Source organism: Schistocerca gregaria, chromosome 9 (genome assembly GCF_023897955.1).
Source record: "Schistocerca gregaria isolate iqSchGreg1 chromosome 9, iqSchGreg1.2, whole genome shotgun sequence".
Lineage (NCBI taxonomy): Eukaryota > Metazoa > Arthropoda > Insecta > Orthoptera > Acrididae > Schistocerca > Schistocerca gregaria.
In genome coordinates, this window is record NC_064928.1 from 187,946,067 (window position 1) to 187,969,341 (window position 23,275).

The 23,275-nt window shown below is 44.8% G+C and overlaps 1 protein-coding gene across 1 annotated transcript in view; it reads right to left on the reverse strand.

The window, feature by feature from the left end:
• The window catches only part of LOC126291587 (uncharacterized), a 121,435-nt gene that overhangs the window by 23,327 nt on the left and 74,833 nt on the right, over positions 1-23,275 (reverse strand). The window contains exon 12 of the mRNA XM_049985120.1: positions 5,622-5,753. Within this exon, the coding sequence (XP_049841077.1) occupies positions 5,622-5,753 (132 nt within the window). The remainder of the gene's footprint in view (positions 1-5,621; positions 5,754-23,275) is intronic.

A 23,275-nucleotide genomic window follows, 5' to 3' on the forward strand; every position in this document is an offset into this window, starting at 1 on the left:
GGCAGCAACAGTCAAAGGACAGGTATTGAGATGTCTAAATCTTCCTCATGCAAAATTAATCCAGTTTGTGAGTGACAGGTGGCTCACACATCGAGAAAACTGGAGCAACCTATATTTGGGTACGATCTTTTTGAACACAATGTTGTGGCCCTAGCTATCCCCAGGCTGTGTCTATCCAGCATTTGATATATTAATGATGTGCTTTGTATTGCTCTAACTTTCCTTTTGATGTAAGAGACTTGCCAGTGTGTTCACAGTGTGCCTTTTTAGGTAAGAACTTGCAGAGTTTTGACACTAAACATAACATCTATGTAACTACTCCCCAGTAACATGAAATTTTTACTGTCATTAATGGGGAACCTAACAGATTGTAGCTAATAGGTAAAAATGAACAGCTTATTTTCAAAGAATTTGTGAACATCTGTCTTTGGCCCAAAGGCTAATTTGATGCAGCTCTCCATGTTAGTCTATCTTGAGTCTTCATGTCCACATAGCTACTGCATCCTACTTCCATTTTAAGGTGTTTACTTTAAAAAAATGCATGCAACTGTCAACAACATCAACATACTTTGAGAACATGCTACACACAGTATGGTCTTACACTACATTTGTTCACTGCCACCTTCAATCATGGACATCTTCACAGTGAAAGACATCTATTGTTAGTACTTAACATCATACATGCTGTTTAACCAAGAAAGTATATGCCATTGCTGACATTTTACGAAAATGTTACTTACAAAGAGAGAGAGGGGTTGGCCAGTACTTACCGCAGCTCAGTACAGCCAATAGAAACACAAAAAACAACCGAAAATTTAAGTTCCTGGCTTCCGGAATAAATGTTCCTTCACAGGTAGGAGAGAGGGGAAAGAAGGGAAAGTGGATTTAGTTACTCACAACCCAGGTTATGAAGCAACAGGGAAAGGAAAACAGGGAGGGTAGCAAGGATGGAGGCATGGTTGTCAGAGGGAAGCCAAAGATATTCTACTGTAGGTACTGTGCCAGCTTCAAACCAAAGAGGATGCATACAGAAGTAAAGAGGTGTATAGTATAAAGATGTAGGATGAAAAGATGCATGAATGGCTAAAGAGGAAAGGGAAAGAGGAGAAGACTGAAAAGTAAATATGAGTGAGGTTGTGTAACGTAGGTTCAGTCCAGGGGGATGGCGGGATGAAAGGATGTGCTGGAGTGCAAGTTCCCATCTCCGCAGTTCAGAGGGACTGGTGTTGGGTGGGAGAAGCCAAATGGCACATACGGTGTAGCAGGTTCCGACATCCCTAGAATTATGCTGGAAGGCATGCTCCGCTACTGGATATTGGACATATCCTAGGCGGACAGTTCGTCTGTGTCCATTCATGCACTCAGCCAGTTTAGTTGTTGTCATACCAATGTAAAAGGCTGTGCAGTGCAGGCTTGTCAGCTGATAAATGACATTTGTAGTTTCACACGTGGCCCTGCCTTGAATTGTGTATGTTTCACCAGTAGCGGAACTGAAGTAGGTGCTTGTGGGGGGATGCATGGGGCAGGTTTTGCAGCGGGGTCGGTTACAGGGGTAGGAACCGTTGGTTAGAGAAGGTAGTCTGGGAATATTGTAGGGTTTAATAAGGATGTTACGGAGGTTAGGGGGACGACGAAAGGCAACTCTGGGTGGTGTGGGGAGAATTTTGTCAAGGGATGATCTCATTTCAGGGGTTGACTTGAGAAAGTCATATCCCTGGCAGAGTAATTTATTGATGTATTCGAGGCCAGGATAATATTGGGTGACAAGGGGGGTGCTTCTGTGTGGCCTGAGGGTAGGAATATTGTTGTTGGGCGGGGAGGAATGTATTGCTCGGGATATCTGTTTGTGGACAAGGTCTGCAGGATAGTTGCGGGGAGGTTATTGGTGTAATTGTTGAGGGATTCATCACTGGAGCAGATACGTTTGCCACGAATACCTAGGCTGTAGGGAAGGGAACGTTTGATGTGGAATGGATAGCAGCTATCAAAGTGAAGGGACTGTTTGTTGGTGGGTTTGATATGGACAGAGGTGTGGATGTGAGCTTCAACAAGATGAAGGTCAACATCCAGGAAGGCGGCTTGGGTTTTGGAGAAGGACCAGGTGAATTTCAGATTCGAAAAGGAGTTGATGTTATGGAGGAAATTGAGGAGTGTTTCTTCACCATGAGTCCAGACCACAAAGATGTCATCTATAAACCTATACCAGGCCAGGGGAAGCAGCTGTTGGGTCTTCAGGAAAGCCTCCTCTATGCAGCCCATGAAGAGGTTGGCATAGGACGGAGCCATCCTGGTTCCCATGGCAGTTCCCCTGATTTGTTTGTAGGTCTGGCCTTCAAAAGTGAAGTAATTATGGGTGAGGATGAAGTTGGTAAGTGTGATAAGGAATGAGGTTTTTGGAAAATCTTCGGGTGGGCGTTGGGAGAGGTAGCGCTCAAGGGCAGAGACCATGGGTGTGTGGGATGTTTGTGTGAAGGGATGTGGCATCTATGGTGACGAGAAAGGTTTCAGGTGGGAGAGGAGTGGGAATGGATTTGAGGCATTCTAGGAAGTGGTTTGTGTCCTTGATGTAGGATGGGAGTCTGCGGGTGATAGGTTGGAGGTGTTGGTCTACCAGAGCTGAGATACATTCTGTTGGGGCTTTGAAGCCTGCTACAATGGGACAGCCAGGATGGATCTCTTTGTGGATTTTGGGTAATAGGTAGAAGGTAGGAGTACGTGGCTCAGGTGGATTGAGTAAGTCTCTGGAAGCCGTTGTGAGGCCTTGTGAGGGACCTTGAATTTTTTAGGATTTTCTGCAGCTCAGTCTGGATGGAGGGAATGGGATCCTGGGTAACAGCTTTGTAGGTTGAGGTGTCTGAGAGTTGACGCAGTCCTTCTGCCACATACTCCACACGGTCAAGTACCACAGTTGTGGAGCCTTTATCCGCCGGAAGGATTACAATAGAGCGGTCTGTTTTCAGCTGGGGTGATGTTGGGGGTTGTCGGGATGTTCTTCAAGAAAATGTTACTTAATGCCATGATAGTGGCTTAAGCAAGGAGAAAGCAACACAAAGTTCAAAATCATGGAACAGCAGTAATCTTACAGCACCAATGATCAAGCACAACAAGCATAGCTCAGGCCACAACTTTGCTCAGGCCACAACTTTGTGCTAAGAAGACCGCACCTGAGTATGGGTTGGGCCACAATTTTTCTGACGTGTGAGCCATCTGTCATTAGAAAATGTTGTGAATGAGAATACATGGATGTGTCTGAGCAATGGCACTGTGCACTTACTGCTACTACATGTTTTTTAATGTTTCTGCTTGCTTAAGCCTCTATTATGACAATTATTTTCTTATGCTTTTAAGTCAGCAATGGTACATACTTTTCTGGTTAAATAGCATGTGTGACATTTGACATTTTCACAAGAGACATTTTTCCACTGTGAAGATGGTTCATGATCAAAATCTGTAGTGAATAAATGTACTAGAAGACAGCACAGTGTGTATCATGCATTTTTGAAGTAGTTTACTTTTCACCCCTCGTGCATTCCCTCCAACAAATTACCTAATCTTTGAAGCTTCAGTATGTGTCGTACTGACTTACACCCGAATTTGAGTCGACACTTAAGCTTCACAATTTTTTGTTAATACCACATTAAAAACCTATTAATGTTTTTGGATTTTTATTATCTACATTTCACTTGCAACATATGGCTATACTCAAGAGCTATTTTCAAAAGAGGCTCACTAACAATTTAAATATAAACTTAAGATACTTCATTTTATCCACAAAGAAAAAGAATTTCTTGCTATTATCGGTCTACTTTTAATATACCCGCTACTACTTTTCCTTCTGTCACTTAATTTGCTACCTAAATTGCAACATTTATCTAATTTGCTAATCAAATTCCCTCAGCATCATCTGGGTTTACTTTACTACCCTCCACAACTCATTTCACCTTTGTTGGCATTCGTCTTCTAACCACTTTTCAAGTCGTGATATATTCTACCCTGCATGATATTTAGAAGCTCTTTGCCCCCTGAAACAATTACAGTCCTGATTACTCTTCCAAATTTTTTGTTTACTGTTTGGTCACAGAGGCTCAATAAAATGACATTATTGGCGGACAGATTGCTACTCATAGTGGACACATCTTATCACAGGTAGCTACAACAAAAAGAATACTATGAAAAGGACACACACACACACACACACACACACACACACACACACACACACACACACACACACACACACAACAGGCCTGCGAGCGTGAGTGTCCAGAGTGTTAAACAAGTAAGCTTTTGTTTGCATTTTTGTTGCCTCATGACTCATAGCCCTGTAATAGACCAAGATGCAAGGCCTGTCCCATAAATCCGCCCACCACCACCTGCTCCAGTCCTGTCAAGAGCAACACCTACCCCACACAAGCAGAGGTACCTGTGAAAGCAGTCGTGTGATCTGTAAGCTATGCTGAAACCACTGTGCTGCATTCTATATGAGCATGACTATCAACAAGCTGTCTGAACCAGAGATGGCCAACAGCAAACTGTGGCTGAGAAACAGTTTGACTACCCAGTTGCTGATCATGTTGCCTAACACAAAGTCCTTCACTTCAATGACTTCTTCACAGCCTGCAGAATTCTGGCTCCTTCCTACCAGCACCACCTTTTCTGAATTGTGCAGGTGGGAACTCTCAGTGCAATGTATCCTACATTCCCATAAGCCCCCTCCTGGTCCCAACTTCCATTACTCATTGTGCTTTACCCACATACTCCATTCCTTGATCCCACTCCAGCATTAAAATCACACCTGTTCCACCAATGCACCCACAATCTTATCTTTTTACTGCTCTATTTCCACTACCCCCTTTCCCCCTCCAAACTGCACTTACTGCCCTACCCTCCCTCTAACTCCTCTCTGTATGCACTGACAAGCAGCACTTTACTGCCCTCACTCCTACCCAGCTATCCCTCCCCCTACCTGTCCCAGCCTCCTGCCTATCCCCCCCCCTCCTCCCCCCCCCCCTCACCCCACCATCTATATTGCTTCTCTCATCATGTACAGTTTGCATGCATGCATGCATGTGTGTGTGTGTGTGTGTGTGTGTGTGTGTGTGTGTGTGTGTGTGTGTGTGTGTGTGTGTGTTTTTCAGAACAAAGCCCTTTGAAGGAACATAGCTTGTTTGTACAGTCTTTTGTTGTGCCTACCTGAAACTTAGTATCTCCACTATAATGTGACTAGTAATGTATCCTGTCATAGTATTTCCATTGTTAGATGCAGTAATATGACCAAGAGGCCACAATGCAGTCTCACTCCCTTCTCAGCTACCACTTACCTCCTATGTCATCTTACTTGTAGCTGCAGTGTGGTTTCTATGGAAGGTGCAGTTGGAAACATACAGAGATTGGCAAAATTCTAAATAATGCCAATGGACACACTTAAAAATAGATAAAATTATACCTAGCTTTCAGAACTCTTTATAGTCTTTGCTCCCCAGAAAGTGCCAAAACCTAAGTAAACTACTTTTAACTTCCAAACTTTTAAATAGGTAACACAGGTAGTCACCACCTGAATGGAAGTAAGGCACAGCTGTTCTCACATAAAACAGAAAACCAAATAGTACAAAGACACTTACCACGGATAATCGAAATAGTCAGTACAAGAAGGTATGTGGCCATTAGAGGCAGACATGCAGTGCAGTGCTCCTCTGTCAGGTGCCCAGCAGAAGGCGAGAGGCACCGGCGCCAAGCCAAAAGGAGCGTTGGATCTAGAAGGGAACACACTGCCTCTTAATACTCTGGCCGGCAAGGCGAAGCGGGGAAAACAAGACATATGAGGTCAACATTTTTAAGTTTTTACAAGAATGAAGGAGGACACTGTAGTCAAAATAATTTGGCCCATAGCTGTGCTCACAGTTGAGGGATGCCATTACTGATGATGGGGTTTCCCTTTTTGAGTGACTATTGCATAGTAGGTAAGATGCAGTTTAACATCTGACACCTACTTGCGAGCAGAACTCAAGGTACCTCTAGCAAGTCTGCAAAACTATCTTATTGGCAGGTTATACTGATAATATCAATATTTAGAGAACTCTGTAGTCTAACTAGGAGTACTGAATGTGAAAATCTGTACACAAAATGCCAGACTGACACTTTTGATGGACAAAGCATACCATTGGACAGACAACAGCAAAGGTGAGGAGTGTCTCAGTGCTGGCTATGAGAACACATTTCTGTGCAGGGGCCAAGTCATTTTGCATGAGTTCTATATATCTTTTGCTGTTTCTCAAAAAGAAAATAAATTTGAAAATTTATTGACTATTGCAGGTGTTCATTTCTGGATTTTTTTTCACTCTTACATTTGTACTTGATAGACTCCTAAGTTTACCACTCTACACACTCCCATTATAAAATACACTATACACGATCATTGTTTTATAACTACAGTTAACGTTTTGTTACTTCACATTGCATGGATGTACAAATGTCATACTTGAAGGTGTAATTATTTCAATGTTACAGCACACCTATAGCAGAGATGCTGAATCACAGATTGGCACAACAAAAAGACTGTCACAATATAAGCCTTCAGTCAACAAGGGCTTTGTCAAAGTAGACATGACTGACTACAGTCGCATATATAAAATAGTAAGAAACATTCCATATAGGAAAAATATATTAAAAAACAAAGATGCTGTGACTTACCAAACGAGAAAGTGCTGGTAGATAGACACACAAACACACAACATCCATCCATCCATGAGGGTGTGTGTGGTGTGTGGTCGCACGCAATTTACTGCCCACACCCCTACCCAGCCTGTCCCTTTTTCCTTCTAAGATAAGTCTTTTCACTCCCAGGATTGGAATGACTCCTTACCCTCACCCTTAAAACCAACATCCTATCGTCTTTTCCTCTCCTTCCCTCTTTCCTTTTGAAGCAACCGTGGGTTGCAAAAGCTTGAAATTTGTGTGTGTGTGTGTTTGTGTGTTTTTTATTGTGTATCTACCAGCACTCTCTCATTCGGTAAGTCACAGAAATATAACAAAGGCCTTGTTGGCCGAAAGCTTATGTTGTGGCGACAGTTTGTCATGCCAATCTGTGACTCGTCATCTCCACTACATAATGAGTGGAAACTTTCCTTTTTGTAATATTGTTACATTCTGTCCTGGATTCTCCAGTTTGATTACATGACACATAATTTTAACAAAATTTAATGTTAACTGGCACCACCTGTTTAAAAACTACATTTGCTAAAATTTGAATGGGAAACAAACGCCAAAATTTTGCTTACGCAAAATATTTTTCCATCCATCTGCAAAACAATGCACTCAAAGTTTTGCAAATCCACAATTTTTAATTGTAAGTTAAATTTTGTAACCATTTTGACAATAGCTGTACCACTCTACTTTTTGTTTCTACTCCTATGATGGTGGCAGAGCCCAACTAGGGAATCCACATTTAGGTCTGTTCAAATTGTGACTGCTGTTGAAAAGTTCCAAGAAATTAACACAGTGGGAAAAATTTAAGTTTCAGTTTTGAAGAGAGCAAATGTAGTGTCAAAACACTTATAAAACTGCCTTTATTATTTGGCAGAGTGCACAGAAGAGATCCTAAATGCATGAATTTTCAGGCTACCTGCAGCGAAGTGATTATCGGCGACCCAAAATTGAAGTGGAGAACGAGAGTTAATTGTCTGGTGTGTAACATTCTTCCATAATCTAGTGTTTGTAATATGCTCTGAAAAATAGCCAGAAGCAAACTACAAGTTTATTGGATTTTACTTTTAATCAAAGTTCCATTTGTAGTTAACTGCTACCATGCATTTTTGTTACTGATGTTTTTGTTTGACATACAGAGAAAAATACCAAATTATGGAACTGTCTGGCACTTTGCGTGACAATTGCACTTGTACAAAGAATGCTGTGATGTATGTGATGGCTTTCTCTAACTTCATTGACAACTTCTAAAAAACCCATTTTGTTGTGTCTAATTCCATCCTCTACAGCAATGGCCATGACCCAAATGTCACTAAAAACTAAGTGATCAGTTTCTTTGAAGAACTTTTCAGACCAATTTTGTTGGTTTCAGTTTATCTTTGAAATACCCTTGTTGTCTCTTGCTACGATGATGCATAAAAATTTTGCATTTACTCAGTCGATTTTTTTTAGAATCAGATTTTCACTCTGCAGCGGATTGTGCACCGATATGAAACTTCCTAGCAGATTAAAACTGTGCTGGACCAAGACTCAAACTCTGAACCTTTGCCTTTCGCTGGCAAGTGCTCTACTTGCCTGCGAAACGCAAAGTTCCTGAGTTAGAATCTCGGTCCGGCACACAGTTTTAAGCTGCCAGGAAGTTCCATTTTTTTATTTTCACCTAACAGCAACTGGCATGGGGCTGTTTTTGACTTTTGGTCAAACAGTGTGGAATCCATGAGGAACAGATCTTTCTCACAGCTAAATGTTACAGCAGAACTATATATTAAGTAATTTTAATTTTCCTTAAAGATGCCTCTGTCTCTGACACCAATTCTCTTCAGTTATATTGTGCACAGCAGCTACTTTCCTTTTTTGGAACACCCAATTTTGGGTGATATTTGTAAAACTCATCACTAACAGCAGCACAACCAGAACCAAATTCTACAAAATCATTATGAAAAGGATTTTCTAAAGGTGACTGATAACCATACACTGGACAAAGCAATTTGAGACATTGTTAAGTCTTCATCCAACGAAAATCCATGAAAATCTTTGTGAAATTTCCATTTTCTCATAACACTATTTCTTTAAACACTTCTCACATACAAACTACTCTGCCAACTTGTGAACTGCCATTGTTTTTACATCAAATAAATTTTGAAACAGTAGTAATGTCACACCTCAACAGCACCACTTACTGACCATATGTAAAACCACACGTGCAACCCTTATACGACGTTGACTTATTTCAGAAATGAGTGATTTCATAAATAATGGAAAATTTTCACTTACTGGTAGTCATTTGAGTTAATGAAAGGTCCATTTGCATAAATATTATCTCTTTCTAAAATACTACACGGGGCAAATACTACACGGGGCAAATACTACACGGGGCAAATACTACACGGGGCAAATACTACACGGGGCAAATACTACACGGGGCAAATACTACACGGGGCAAATACTACACGGGGCAAATACTACACGGGGCAAATACTACACGGGGCAAATACTACACGGGGCAAATACTACACGGGGCAAATACTACACGGGGCAAATACTACACGGGGCAAATACTACACGGGGCAAATACTACACGGGGCAAATACTACACGGGGCAAATACTACACGGGGCAAATACTACACGGGGCAAATACTACACGGGGCAAATACTACACGGGGCAAATACTACACGGGGCAAATACTACACGGGGCAAATACTACACGGGGCAAATACTACACGGGGCAAATACTACACGGGGCAAATACTACACGGGGCAAATACTACACGGGGCAAATACTACACGGGGCAAATACTACACGGGGCAAATACTACACGGGGCAAATACTACACGGGGCAAATACTACACGGGGCAAATACTACACGGGGCAAATACTACACGGGGCAAATACTACACGGGGCAAATACTACACGGGGCAAATACTACACGGGGCAAATACTACACGGGGCAAATACTACACGGGGCAAATACTACACGGGGCAAATACTACACGGGGCAAATACTACACGGGGCAAATACTACACGGGGCAAATACTACACGGGGCAAATACTACACGGGGCAAATACTACACGGGGCAAATACTACACGGGGCAAATACTACACGGGGCAAATACTACACGGGGCAAATACTACACGGGGCAAATACTACACGGGGCAAATACTACACGGGGCAAATACTACACGGGGCAAATACTACACGGGGCAAATACTACACGGGGCAAATACTACACGGGGCAAATACTACACGGGGCAAATACTACACGGGGCAAATACTACACGGGGCAAATACTACACGGGGCAAATACTACACGGGGCAAATACTACACGGGGCAAATACTACACGGGGCAAATACTACACGGGGCAAATACTACACGGGGCAAATACTACACGGGGCAAATACTACACGGGGCAAATACTACACGGGGCAAATACTACACGGGGCAAATACTACACGGGGCAAATACTACACGGGGCAAATACTACACGGGGCAAATACTACACGGGGCAAATACTACACGGGGCAAATACTACACGGGGCAAATACTACACGGGGCAAATACTACACGGGGCAAATACTACACGGGGCAAATACTACACGGGGCAAATACTACACGGGGCAAATACTACACGGGGCAAATACTACACGGGGCAAATACTACACGGGGCAAATACTACACGGGGCAAATACTACACGGGGCAAATACTACACGGGGCAAATACTACACGGGGCAAATACTACACGGGGCAAATACTACACGGGGCAAATACTACACGGGGCAAATACTACACGGGGCAAATACTACACGGGGCAAATACTACACGGGGCAAATACTACACGGGGCAAATACTACACGGGGCAAATACTACACGGGGCAAATACTACACGGGGCAAATACTACACGGGGCAAATACTACACGGGGCAAATACTACACGGGGCAAATACTACACGGGGCAAATACTACACGGGGCAAATACTACACGGGGCAAATACTACACGGGGCAAATACTACACGGGGCAAATACTACACGGGGCAAATACTACACGGGGCAAATACTACACGGGGCAAATACTACACGGGGCAAATACTACACGGGGCAAATACTACACGGGGCAAATACTACACGGGGCAAATACTACACGGGGCAAATACTACACGGGGCAAATACTACACGGGGCAAATACTACACGGGGCAAATACTACACGGGGCAAATACTACACGGGGCAAATACTACACGGGGCAAATACTACACGGGGCAAATACTACACGGGGCAAATACTACACGGGGCAAATACTACACGGGGCAAATACTACACGGGGCAAATACTACACGGGGCAAATACTACACGGGGCAAATACTACACGGGGCAAATACTACACGGGGCAAATACTACACGGGGCAAATACTACACGGGGCAAATACTACACGGGGCAAATACTACACGGGGCAAATACTACACGGGGCAAATACTACACGGGGCAAATACTACACGGGGCAAATACTACACGGGGCAAATACTACACGGGGCAAATACTACACGGGGCAAATACTACGAATACTACACGGGGCAAATACTACACGGGGCAAATACTACACGGGGCAAATACTACACGGGGCAAATACTACACGGGGCAAATACTACACGGGGCAAATACTACACGGGGCAAATACTACACGGGGCAAATACTACACGGGGCAAATACTACACGGGGCAAATACTACACGGGGCAAATACTACACGGGGCAAATACTACACGGGGCAAATACTACACGGGGCAAATACTACACGGGGCAAATACTACACGGGGCAAATACTACACGGGGCAAATACTACACGGGGCAAATACTACACGGGGCAAATACTACACGGGGCAAATACTACACGGGGCAAATACTACACGGGGCAAATACTACACGGGGCAAATACTACACGGGGCAAATACTACACGGGGCAAATACTACACGGGGCAAATACTACACGGGGCAAATACTACACGGGGCAAATACTACACGGGGCAAATACTACACGGGGCAAATACTACACGGGGCAAATACTACACGGGGCAAATACTACACGGGGCAAATACTACACGGGGCAAATACTACACGGGGCAAATACTACACGGGGCAAATACTACACGGGGCAAATACTACACGGGGCAAATACTACACGGGGCAAATACTACACGGGGCAAATACTACACGGGGCAAATACTACACGGGCAAATACTACACGGGGCAAATACTACACGGGGCAAATACTACACGGGGCAAATACTACACGGGGCAAATACTACACGGGGCAAATACTACACGGGGCAAATACTACACGGGGCAAATACTACACGGGGCAAATACTACACGGGGCAAATACTACACGGGGCAAATACTACACGGGGCAAATACTACACGGGGCAAATACTACACGGGGCAAATACTACACGGGGCAAATACTACACGGGGCAAATACTACACGGGGCAAATACTACACGGGGCAAATACTACACGGGGCAAATACTACACGGGGCAAATACTACACGGGGCAAATACTACACGGGGCAAATACTACACGGGGCAAATACTACACGGGGCAAATACTACACGGGGCAAATACTACACGGGGCAAATACTACACGGGGCAAATACTACACGGGGCAAATACTACACGGGGCAAATACTACACGGGGCAAATACTACACGGGGCAAATACTACACGGGGCAAATACTACACGGGGCAAATACTACACGGGGCAAATACTACACGGGGCAAATACTACACGGGGCAAATACTACACGGGGCAAATACTACACGGGGCAAATACTACACGGGGCAAATACTACACGGGGCAAATACTACACGGGGCAAATACTACACGGGGCAAATACTACACGGGGCAAATACTACACGGGGCAAATACTACACGGGGCAAATACTACACGGGGCAAATACTACACGGGGCAAATACTACACGGGGCAAATACTACACGGGGCAAATACTACACGGGGCAAATACTACACGGGGCAAATACTACACGGGGCAAATACTACACGGGGCAAATACTACACGGGGCAAATACTACACGGGGCAAATACTACACGGGGCAAATACTACACGGGGCAAATACTACACGGGGCAAATACTACACGGGGCAAATACTACACGGGGCAAATACTACACGGGGCAAATACTACACGGGGCAAATACTACACGGGGCAAATACTACACGGGGCAAATACTACACGGGGCAAATACTACACGGGGCAAATACTACACGGGGCAAATACTACACGGGGCAAATACTACACGGGGCAAATACTACACGGGGCAAATACTACACGGGGCAAATACTACACGGGGCAAATACTACACGGGGCAAATACTACACGGGGCAAATACTACACGGGGCAAATACTACACGGGGCAAATACTACACGGGGCAAATACTACACGGGGCAAATACTACACGGGGCAAATACTACACGGGGCAAATACTACACGGGGCAAATACTACACGGGGCAAATACTACACGGGGCAAATACTACACGGGGCAAATACTACACGGGGCAAATACTACACGGGGCAAATACTACACGGGGCAAATACTACACGGGGCAAATACTACACGGGGCAAATACTACACGGGGCAAATACTACACGGGGCAAATACTACACGGGGCAAATACTACACGGGGCAAATACTACACGGGGCAAATACTACACGGGGCAAATACTACACGGGGCAAATACTACACGGGGCAAATACTACACGGGGCAAATACTACACGGGGCAAATACTACACGGGGCAAATACTACACGGGGCAAATACTACACGGGGCAAATACTACACGGGGCAAATACTACACGGGGCAAATACTACACGGGGCAAATACTACACGGGGCAAATACTACACGGGGCAAATACTACACGGGGCAAATACTACACGGGGCAAATACTACACGGGGCAAATACTACACGGGGCAAATACTACACGGGGCAAATACTACACGGGGCAAATACTACACGGGGCAAATACTACACGGGGCAAATACTACACGGGGCAAATACTACACGGGGCAAATACTACACGGGGCAAATACTACACGGGGCAAATACTACACGGGGCAAATACTACACGGGGCAAATACTACACGGGGCAAATACTACACGGGGCAAATACTACACGGGGCAAATACTACACGGGGCAAATACTACACGGGGCAAATACTACACGGGGCAAATACTACACGGGGCAAATACTACACGGGGCAAATACTACACGGGGCAAATACTACACGGGGCAAATACTACACGGGGCAAATACTACACGGGGCAAATACTACACGGGGCAAATACTACACGGGGCAAATACTACACGGGGCAAATACTACACGGGGCAAATACTACACGGGGCAAATACTACACGGGGCAAATACTACACGGGGCAAATACTACACGGGGCAAATACTACACGGGGCAAATACTACACGGGGCAAATACTACACGGGGCAAATACTACACGGGGCAAATACTACACGGGGCAAATACTACACGGGGCAAATACTACACGGGGCAAATACTACACGGGGCAAATACTACACGGGGCAAATACTACACGGGGCAAATACTACACGGGGCAAATACTACACGGGGCAAATACTACACGGGGCAAATACTACACGACACACGCGAGACAGATAAATAATACTACACGGGGCAAATACTACACGGGGCAAATACTACACGGGGCAAATACTACACGGGGCAAATACTACACGGGGCAAATACTACACGGGGCAAATACTACACGGGGCAAATACTACACGGGGCAAATACTACACGGGGCAAATACTACACGGGGCAAATACTACACGGGGCAAATACTACACGGGGCAAATACTACACGGGGCAAATACTACACGGGGCAAATACTACACGGGGCAAATACTACACGGGGCAAATACTACACGGGGCAAATACTACACGGGGCAAATACTACACGGGGCAAATACTACACGGGGCAAATACTACACGGGGCAAATACTACACGGGGCAAATACTACACGGGGCAAATACTACACGGGGCAAATACTACACGGGGCAAATACTACACGGGGCAAATACTACACGGGGCAAATACTACACGGGGCAAATACTACACGGGGCAAATACTACACGGGGCAAATACTACACGGGGCAAATACTACACGGGGCAAATACTACACGGGGCAGATACTACACGGGGCAAGATACTACACGGGGCAAATACTACACGGGGCAAATACTACACGGGGCAAATACTACACGGGGCAAATACTACACGGGGCAAATACTACACGGGGCAAATACTACACGGGGCAAATACTACACGGGGCAAATACTACACGGGGCAAATACTACACGGGGCAAATACTACACGGGGCAAATACTACACGGGGCAAATACTACACGGGGCAAATACTACACGGGGCAAATACTACACGGGGCAAATACTACACGGGGCAAATACTACACGGGGCAAATACTACACGGGGCAAATACTACACGGGGCAAATACTACACGGGGCAAATACTACACGGGGCAAATACTACACGGGGCAAATACTACACGGGGCAAATACTACACGGGGCAAATACTACACGGGGCAAATACTACACGGGGCAAATACTACACGGGGCAAATACTACACGGGGCAAATACTACACGGGGCAAATACTACACGGGGCAAATACTACACGGGGCAAATACTACACGGGGCAAATACTACACGGGGCAAATACTACACGGGGCAAATACTACACGGGGCAAATACTACACGGGGCAAATACTATACGGGGCAAATACTATACGGGGCAAATACTATATGGGGCAATCAAAAAGTATCCTTTTTAAGGCACTACATCAGTGTATGGGCAACGTAGTTAAAGTCCAATGCAGTTATCTAAGCTCTGACACACAGGCACGGGATTAGTGTAGTATTCACATGTTTTGGATGTGCATGTGGTAAATGTGGAAACATTAACTGCAGCGGCATTACCAACTGTTTTCAAATAGGATCAACATGCCCTTATTCTTTTCTTGTCTGCCACAAGGAAAGCACTGGAAGACATCCACAGGAGAATGAGAAAGTGTATGAGGCAGCATTTCTGTCAAAATCCACCACTGTGGAACAGTGGACCAAGTTCCATTCCAGCAGTTTGACAAGATGCCTATTGATATGGGAAGCCATTATGGATAGCTTGAAGTGGGTGGTTGATGATATGATTAGGCTGGACCACACACACACTAGAAAAGGATCTTGGCATCAGCTTCAGTAGTGTGCAAACATCATCTGGCAGGAGTTAGGCTACTGTAACCACTGCAGCCAGTAGAGGCACGACTTCCAGAATAAGAATCAGTGGCAATGCATACAGGAGATCTGTGAGTGATGAAGTACAGAGACTCTTGCCGAGGATACTCTGCATCCGAGTAGCTTAGGCTCAAAAATATTTAGCAATATGTCCACAGACTTGCCAGGTTATGAAAGATGAGGGGAAACAAATGTACTGTTGGGGGTGACAAAACTTGTGTACAATTGAGAAAGCCAAAACCAAAGGTTTAAATACTGATGCTTCAAACAGAAGCTTCAACACATGCAAATCTGAAATCACTGTCAGTATGTGCAAATACTAATGTTGCTTGTTTGAATGAGCACTGATATACTGAGGGGACAATTAAAATTCGAAACAAAATGTGGAATTTCAGATTATCAAATAGCTTTTCAGAAGAAACAATGCACATGGAGGCTCATATATACTTCTGCATACTGATGGAAACTATGAAACCAGAAACTGTTTTAATTATTTAAATGAAGAATGCCTGTTTGAGAGCTGTTGTCTGGAAATAATGGACTTAATAGTAAACGTTATAGTAAACTAAATACTTAGAATCCCAGGGAGGTCAACAACACAACTTCTCTTACCAAGTTTCACATTATGCTGGTAGACCTTTGAAGAGAAAATAGAAAAAAAACTAATTGCTGCTGATTTTAATATTTGTGTCACGTATGATAGTAGCTATGCTTCAACATTCATTAACTTGGTATAAAGATTCATGGTTTCAAACAATTTCTTTGAATCTACCAGAGGCAATGGGCGATGATAAAATTTTATTGACTGTTTTAACTGATGATGTATATGAAAGTATATAAATTTTGTCTAGACTTAGGTATTTCAGATCATTGTGCATTGTTCACTGAGCCATTACAGAGACAAGACCATTTCAAGTGTCAAAACCCATATGAGAAGGAACTTTACCAAAGAAAACTTGTTAACATTGAGTAATAACCTGAAAGAGAAAAAATGGCCTTTTGATCCTTGTAATTCAAGTGATGAAAACTTGATCTGAGCTCTGCAGTAATGAAGTCACAAATTAAAATTTACCACCCAGGGCATAAACATTTCCAGTATAAGGAAAAGGCAACTGCACAGATAATATAATAAAGATACTGTTCTCTTTGAGTATGTTAGATTCTATAAAATTATATCAAAGTTATCAAGGCAACAAAACAATTGGTAAATAACAAGCTAATTTTAAACATGGAAGTAAGACAAAGGCAGCACAGTCAGTCATTAAATCTGAGATACATATTAAAGTCTGTATCCAAAGAAATTGATGCAAATATAACAGATTATCAAAAAGAAAAACCTTTGGCCTAAATGAAAATTCTTAACACCTTACAAAATTTTCTATGAAGGTTTTAGAAAATGCAATCCTAGTATTAAAAAGCAAATGATACTCACACTGGGATGGAATTCTCACCAGAGTTATTAAAGCAGTATACAACAAAATTGCTCACCCACTAGCGCAGATAATAAATCAATGTTTGAGGAGGACTGTTTCCGAGAGTACAGAAATATGCGTAAGTCAAACCACTTTTCACGAAGGGATCAAGAGAGGTCATGGGACGTTATTGTTTTATCTCAATTCTTTGATTCGTATATAAAATATCTGAAGAAGTTGCTGTTGCCCCAAATCCAAAACTTCACTGCAAAATTTTCTATTATTCTACACAATCAAATTGATTTTCAACAAGAGAGAACAAACCATAGATTCAGTGAAGTTTCATTGAGAAAATGAGTACATCATTAAACAAGATCAGTAACATGGTAAGAATTTTCTGCAACCTCAGAAAGCTGTTTGATTCCACTAGAGCTATGGTTTATTTCAAGCTGCAGATATATCCTATATAATATGAATAAAACATTGCGACAACCAAGCACAAACACACATGGAAACAAAATACCATAAAGTCACTTTTTAAATAACTCTACAAAATAATTAAAAAAGAATTGGGAAGAAATCTAAAAGCTTATTAGTGTGTTAGTTGGCTGTACACATGAGTGGCCACCACCAAACTGCAGCCAAGAGAGCTCAGCCGTCCATCCGAACAGCATGTGCCCCGACAGAACATTCGACATCTACACCAATTTCACAGCCTGTGCCATCCGTATTCTTCCTGCCAACACCAAGTTTCCCCGAGTTTTGCTGGCAACATACCCTCTCTAATAAACCTGCGACCCCCTCTCCCCCAATCCAACCTATCCCATCCCCACACCCCAGTCTTGCACACTGCTGCCATTACCTGTATTAAATATTTATGTATGGTTCAAAACTTAATGATTAGATGTATGTGCTATAAAATGTTTCATTTACTTTATCCAACAACGAGTTACATTATTTTACTACCAGGATAAACACTTATGTACACTGTGCTCCTGATTGATACTGTTGTTACTGATAGAGATGCATAACAGTACAAATGAGAAAGGTGAAGAATTTATAATTGTCAATAAAACTTAACTCTCGTAATTGGAACACCAAAATAAGTGGCCCATCAATTTGTAACAGGGTAAAATATAACAAAATATGATCAGGATAAACTCAGGGATAGTTCACGTGTAGCAAGAGGAATGTGTGCTCAAGTCTAGCACAATCTATGTGTAAGGCTGTGGTTATAGTGGCATCAATATCTGTGGACATCAGTGGAGGAGATCCAAAGCACCATGCCATGTAGATCCACTGTACGGCTCAACTAAAACATTCAGAAGTAAAATAGTTGCCCACTCTTATCTCCAGTCAGAGATTACTCGAGAGGATGTCTTCACCAGGAAATATGGAACTGGTATTCTACATCTCAGAGCATGGAGTGTTAGATTCTGTAATTGGGAAAGATGGGGTTAACTATACGGTCTCACCATTGTGATGGAAAAGCACCCGAGAGCCAAATGTGGTTGAAAACCCTGAGGAACTGTTGCCTCTGGCAAACATCCAAGTGTTGAAGCATCTGGTTGTGGGCAGAACCTGGCCCTGGGGCTGTCTCTTGTGAAGAGCTAAGAGCCTGCACCAATTCCTTTTCAGCAAAAGGTGCATTATAGGGCTGAAAATGGTGTGAAATGAAACAGAGGGGGGTCTGTTTAACTCTGCATTTCTGCGGAGAAAGGTGGTAGGGTAGGAAGAGGACGACGAGGCGTTCTGTTAGGACCAATGGATCAGTGCACAGAGCACCTCGGAGGTTCAGACCCTCGATATTTGACTGTTGCTGGTGGCCCAGAATGCTACAGAGCTTTTACCAATCGTGCAGTGAAGAGGCATACGTCCCCAGGGAGGAAACATACGCTCCCAGCATTCCTTTTTACTCTGCTTAATAAGGTAACAAGCCTTAGCACAGAGATGCTTAAAAGAGAGGAGGTTGGTCTGTGAAGGGTGTCAAATCACTGCAGCACCCTTCAGCAGTCCTGGACGGTGGCTACGACACCCTCAGTCCACCACGGTAGCGGCTGATGATGAGGGGGGACCTGTGGATAGGGGGACAGCACTGCCAGCAGCATGAAGAATAGTGGCAGACATGCCTTGCATGACTACACCAACGGAATTAGACAGCAGACTTATATAAAGGCCAATTGGACCTGTGGAATGCCCAGCAGGAGGGCCTGTCTGCTGGCAGTAGCAGGGGAATGGTAGAATCAACAAAGTGGTCACTGTCACAAAAGTCATAATGGGATGACCGATGTAGGGAAGCCACGAGGGCAGGGGAGGAGATTCTGAGATCGAGAGCAGAGAAGGTGCCACAAGTGGCATGGAAATGGGTAGGGGAACCATCACTGATGAGACAAATAGAGGTCCATGATAAGTTGGTCCATTAAGATACCCCAACCTGTTTATGTGACTCTCCCCCCACAGTTAACTGTGGGCAGTGAAGTCTCGGAGGAGGAGAAACGGGGCTAGGAGTTGCTAGATTATGGTAGACAGGGCAAAGTAGTCAAGTGGCCTACCTGGGGTGAGGCCGTCATTGCAAGAGGTAATTGCCAGAGTTGTTTGCAGTATAACTGTTATCACTTCCACGGTGACATGTATGGGGATCCAGTCACTAATGACATCAGAGTTAACCAAAGTGCAGACCCCACCAGATGCTACCCCAGGGCCAGCACAGTTCTGTCAGAACACCCAATAACCATGAGAAGTTGGAGAGTGGTCATTATGGAAATGCTTCTCTTGGAGAACCAGACAGAATGCAGAAGAGGAGACAAGATGTTGCACTTCCAGTTGCAATTCCACAGTATTAACGTGTGGTGTGAGTCTAAGGTAGCCATGAAGGAGCCAAGGAGGTCAGATCACTGTCAGTAGTTGTCACCGAAAAGGACAGTGTGACACCCATAAATAAGATGGGTGATGTCCCTATAGAAATTACTCCCTGGACCATATTGAGAGATTGGTGAGGAATGATAGACACAGGGACATTGCCAAGATGTTCACAGACATGAAGAGCTGAGGATTGGGTGGTAGAAGAAGCTTCGATCAACATGGAGCCCGACTGCATCACACTAGGAGACTACACTCTACCAAACTTGTTCTCGGCATTTGACAGAAAACAATGGCTGTATGGTGGTGAATGTGTCCCCATCCATCCTAGTACAGACAAGGTAACAGGGAAAGGATTTCATGCCAAGAGGGTGAGCCTGGTGCTCCTCATGTTATAGCCAGGGAAGGGAAGGTTGCTGGGTCATATGAAGCAAGATTCGAGGATCCTTCACCATTCCGAGAGACGGCCATTTTAGAACAGCCAGATTTTTGCAGCTAGATACACTGTGTACCAAGCATCCACCCTGATACCACCCACTCTGACCAGGGGCTCTCCCCATGAGCACCGCACAGCCACAGCAAGGGCCGTCTGGCATGGCGGCCATTGACAGGAGTTCTGTTGCTCTGAGAAGATAAGCAACCACTCCTTGGCATACATGGGGGAGGGAACAGCTCAGGTATCAGGAGTGCGAGCCATGTGTTGTCAGGGGGCTCAGTCATATGGGTACATAACAGACCCACCACACGGACTAGTTACACATGCTGGTGACCTAGCAGGAAGAAAGGAGGCTACAGTGGGTAAGGGAGAGGGGAAGAGGAATCCACATTGTAGATGCTAGGAAGGGAGTTCTTCCCCATACAGCTCACACTATGTAAACAATTTACAAAGAGAGGTCAAACCCCAAGGAGGACCAAAAAAGGGAGAGATGAGACATGACATGAAAGTGAATACTGGAAATTAGATAATAGGCAGGCCAATGAAAGGAAAAACAGAAAAATGGAGGGGAAGGAGTGTATATGGGAAAGGGACTGCAACCTGGGAAAGGGACTGCAACCTGGGAAAGGGACTGCAACCTGGGAAAGGGACTGCAACCTGGGAAAGGGACTGCAACCTGGGAAAGGGACTGCAACCTGGGAAAGGGACTGCAACCTGGGAAAGGGACTGCAACCTGGGAAAGGGACTGCAACCTGGGAAAGGGACTGCAACCTGGGAAAGGGACTGCAACCTGGGAAAGGGACTGCAACCTGGGAAAGGGACTGCAACCTGGGAAAGGGACTGCAACCTGGGAAAGGGACTGCAACCTGGGAAAGGGACTGCAACCTGGGAAAGGGACTGCAACCTGGGAAAGGGACTGCAACCTGGGAAAGGGACTGCAACCTGGGAAAGGGACTGCAACCTGGGAAAGGGACTGCAACCTGGGAAAGGGACTGCAACCTGGGAAAGGGACTGCAACCTGGGAAAGGGACTGCAACCTGGGAAAGGGACTGCAACCTGGGAAAGGGACTGCAACCTGGGAAAGGGACTGCAACCTGGGAAAGGGACTGCAACCTGGGAAAGGGACTGCAACCTGGGAAAGGGACTGCAACCTGGGAAAGGGACTGCAACCTGGGAAAGGGACTGCAACCTGGGAAAGGGACTGCAACCTGGGAAAGGGACTGCAACCTGGGAAAGGGACTGCAACCTGGGAAAGGGACTGCAACCTGGGAAAGGGACTGCAACCTGGGAAAGGGACTGCAACCTGGGAAAGGGACTGCAACCTGGGAAAGGGACTGCAACCTGGGAAAGGGACTGCAACCTGGGAAAGGGACTGCAACCTGGGAAAGGGACTGCAACCTGGGAAAGGGACTGCAACCTGGGAAAGAAGAAAGCCTGCAATAGCTTGGGGCCCCATGTATGAGGGGGGACCCTGACTCCGAGGGCGCTGCCACTCTGACGTAGTGCAGGGTTCTCACGCTAGATGATATAGTAGAGACCTTCATGAAACAGCTGTGCAGACAGCATCAGTGTATAGGTGAACGTGCAAGTGTGGTATTGTGTTTCTCTGACTGTTGGCAGGTTACTTCTGCAAAGTCGTTATGGAAACTTTAAAGAAACAAAGGGTGTGTGTGAAATTTTGTTTCCTGCTTAAAAAACTGCAACAGAACGCACCAAATGCTTCAGGAAGCTTTCCAGGATGACACTGAGCTGCACACATGTTTCTGAGTCATTTGGGTGCTTTAAACGTGGTGGAAGTGTGTTTAAGACCAAGCTCATTCTGGACACCTTCCAACATGGGCGAAATGAGGAGAACATTGAAAAGGTCCGCCAAAAGATCAACGAGGATCGTCGCCAAACGATCGACCAAATTTCAGCAGGGATAGGAATCAGTTGGAGCTCGTGCCAGCGGATTTTGAATGAAGAGTTGCACATGACACGTGTTGCTGCTAAAATTATTCTGCGCCTTCTCACACAGGAGCAAAAAGCATCCACATGAATGTGTGTCAGGACTTGAAAACAGAGATTGCACGTGATCCAAACTTCTTGATACAGGGGATGAGAGTTGGTGTTATGGGTATGACCCAGAAACCAAGCAAGCGTCAAGCCAGTGGAGGACTCCCAACTCTCCCAGACCAAAAACAGCAAGGCAAGTGAGGTCAAATGTGTAGACAATCATTGTCTTTTTCAATGTTCGTGGAATTAGGCATCAGGAATTCGTACCCCCTGGCCAGACTGTTAACCAACACTTTTACTTGGATGTTTTAAGGTGTCTGTAAGAGGATGTGAGGAGGAAACATCCTGAACTTTGGCGATCAGGTGACTGGTTTCTTCATCACAACAACACTCCAGCACACATGGCCTTACGAGTGACTCACTATTTGGCATCTCAGAGGGTCTGTCGTTCCCCATGCTCCGTATTCGCCGGACATAGCCCCCATGTGACTATTTCCTATCTCCACAAAT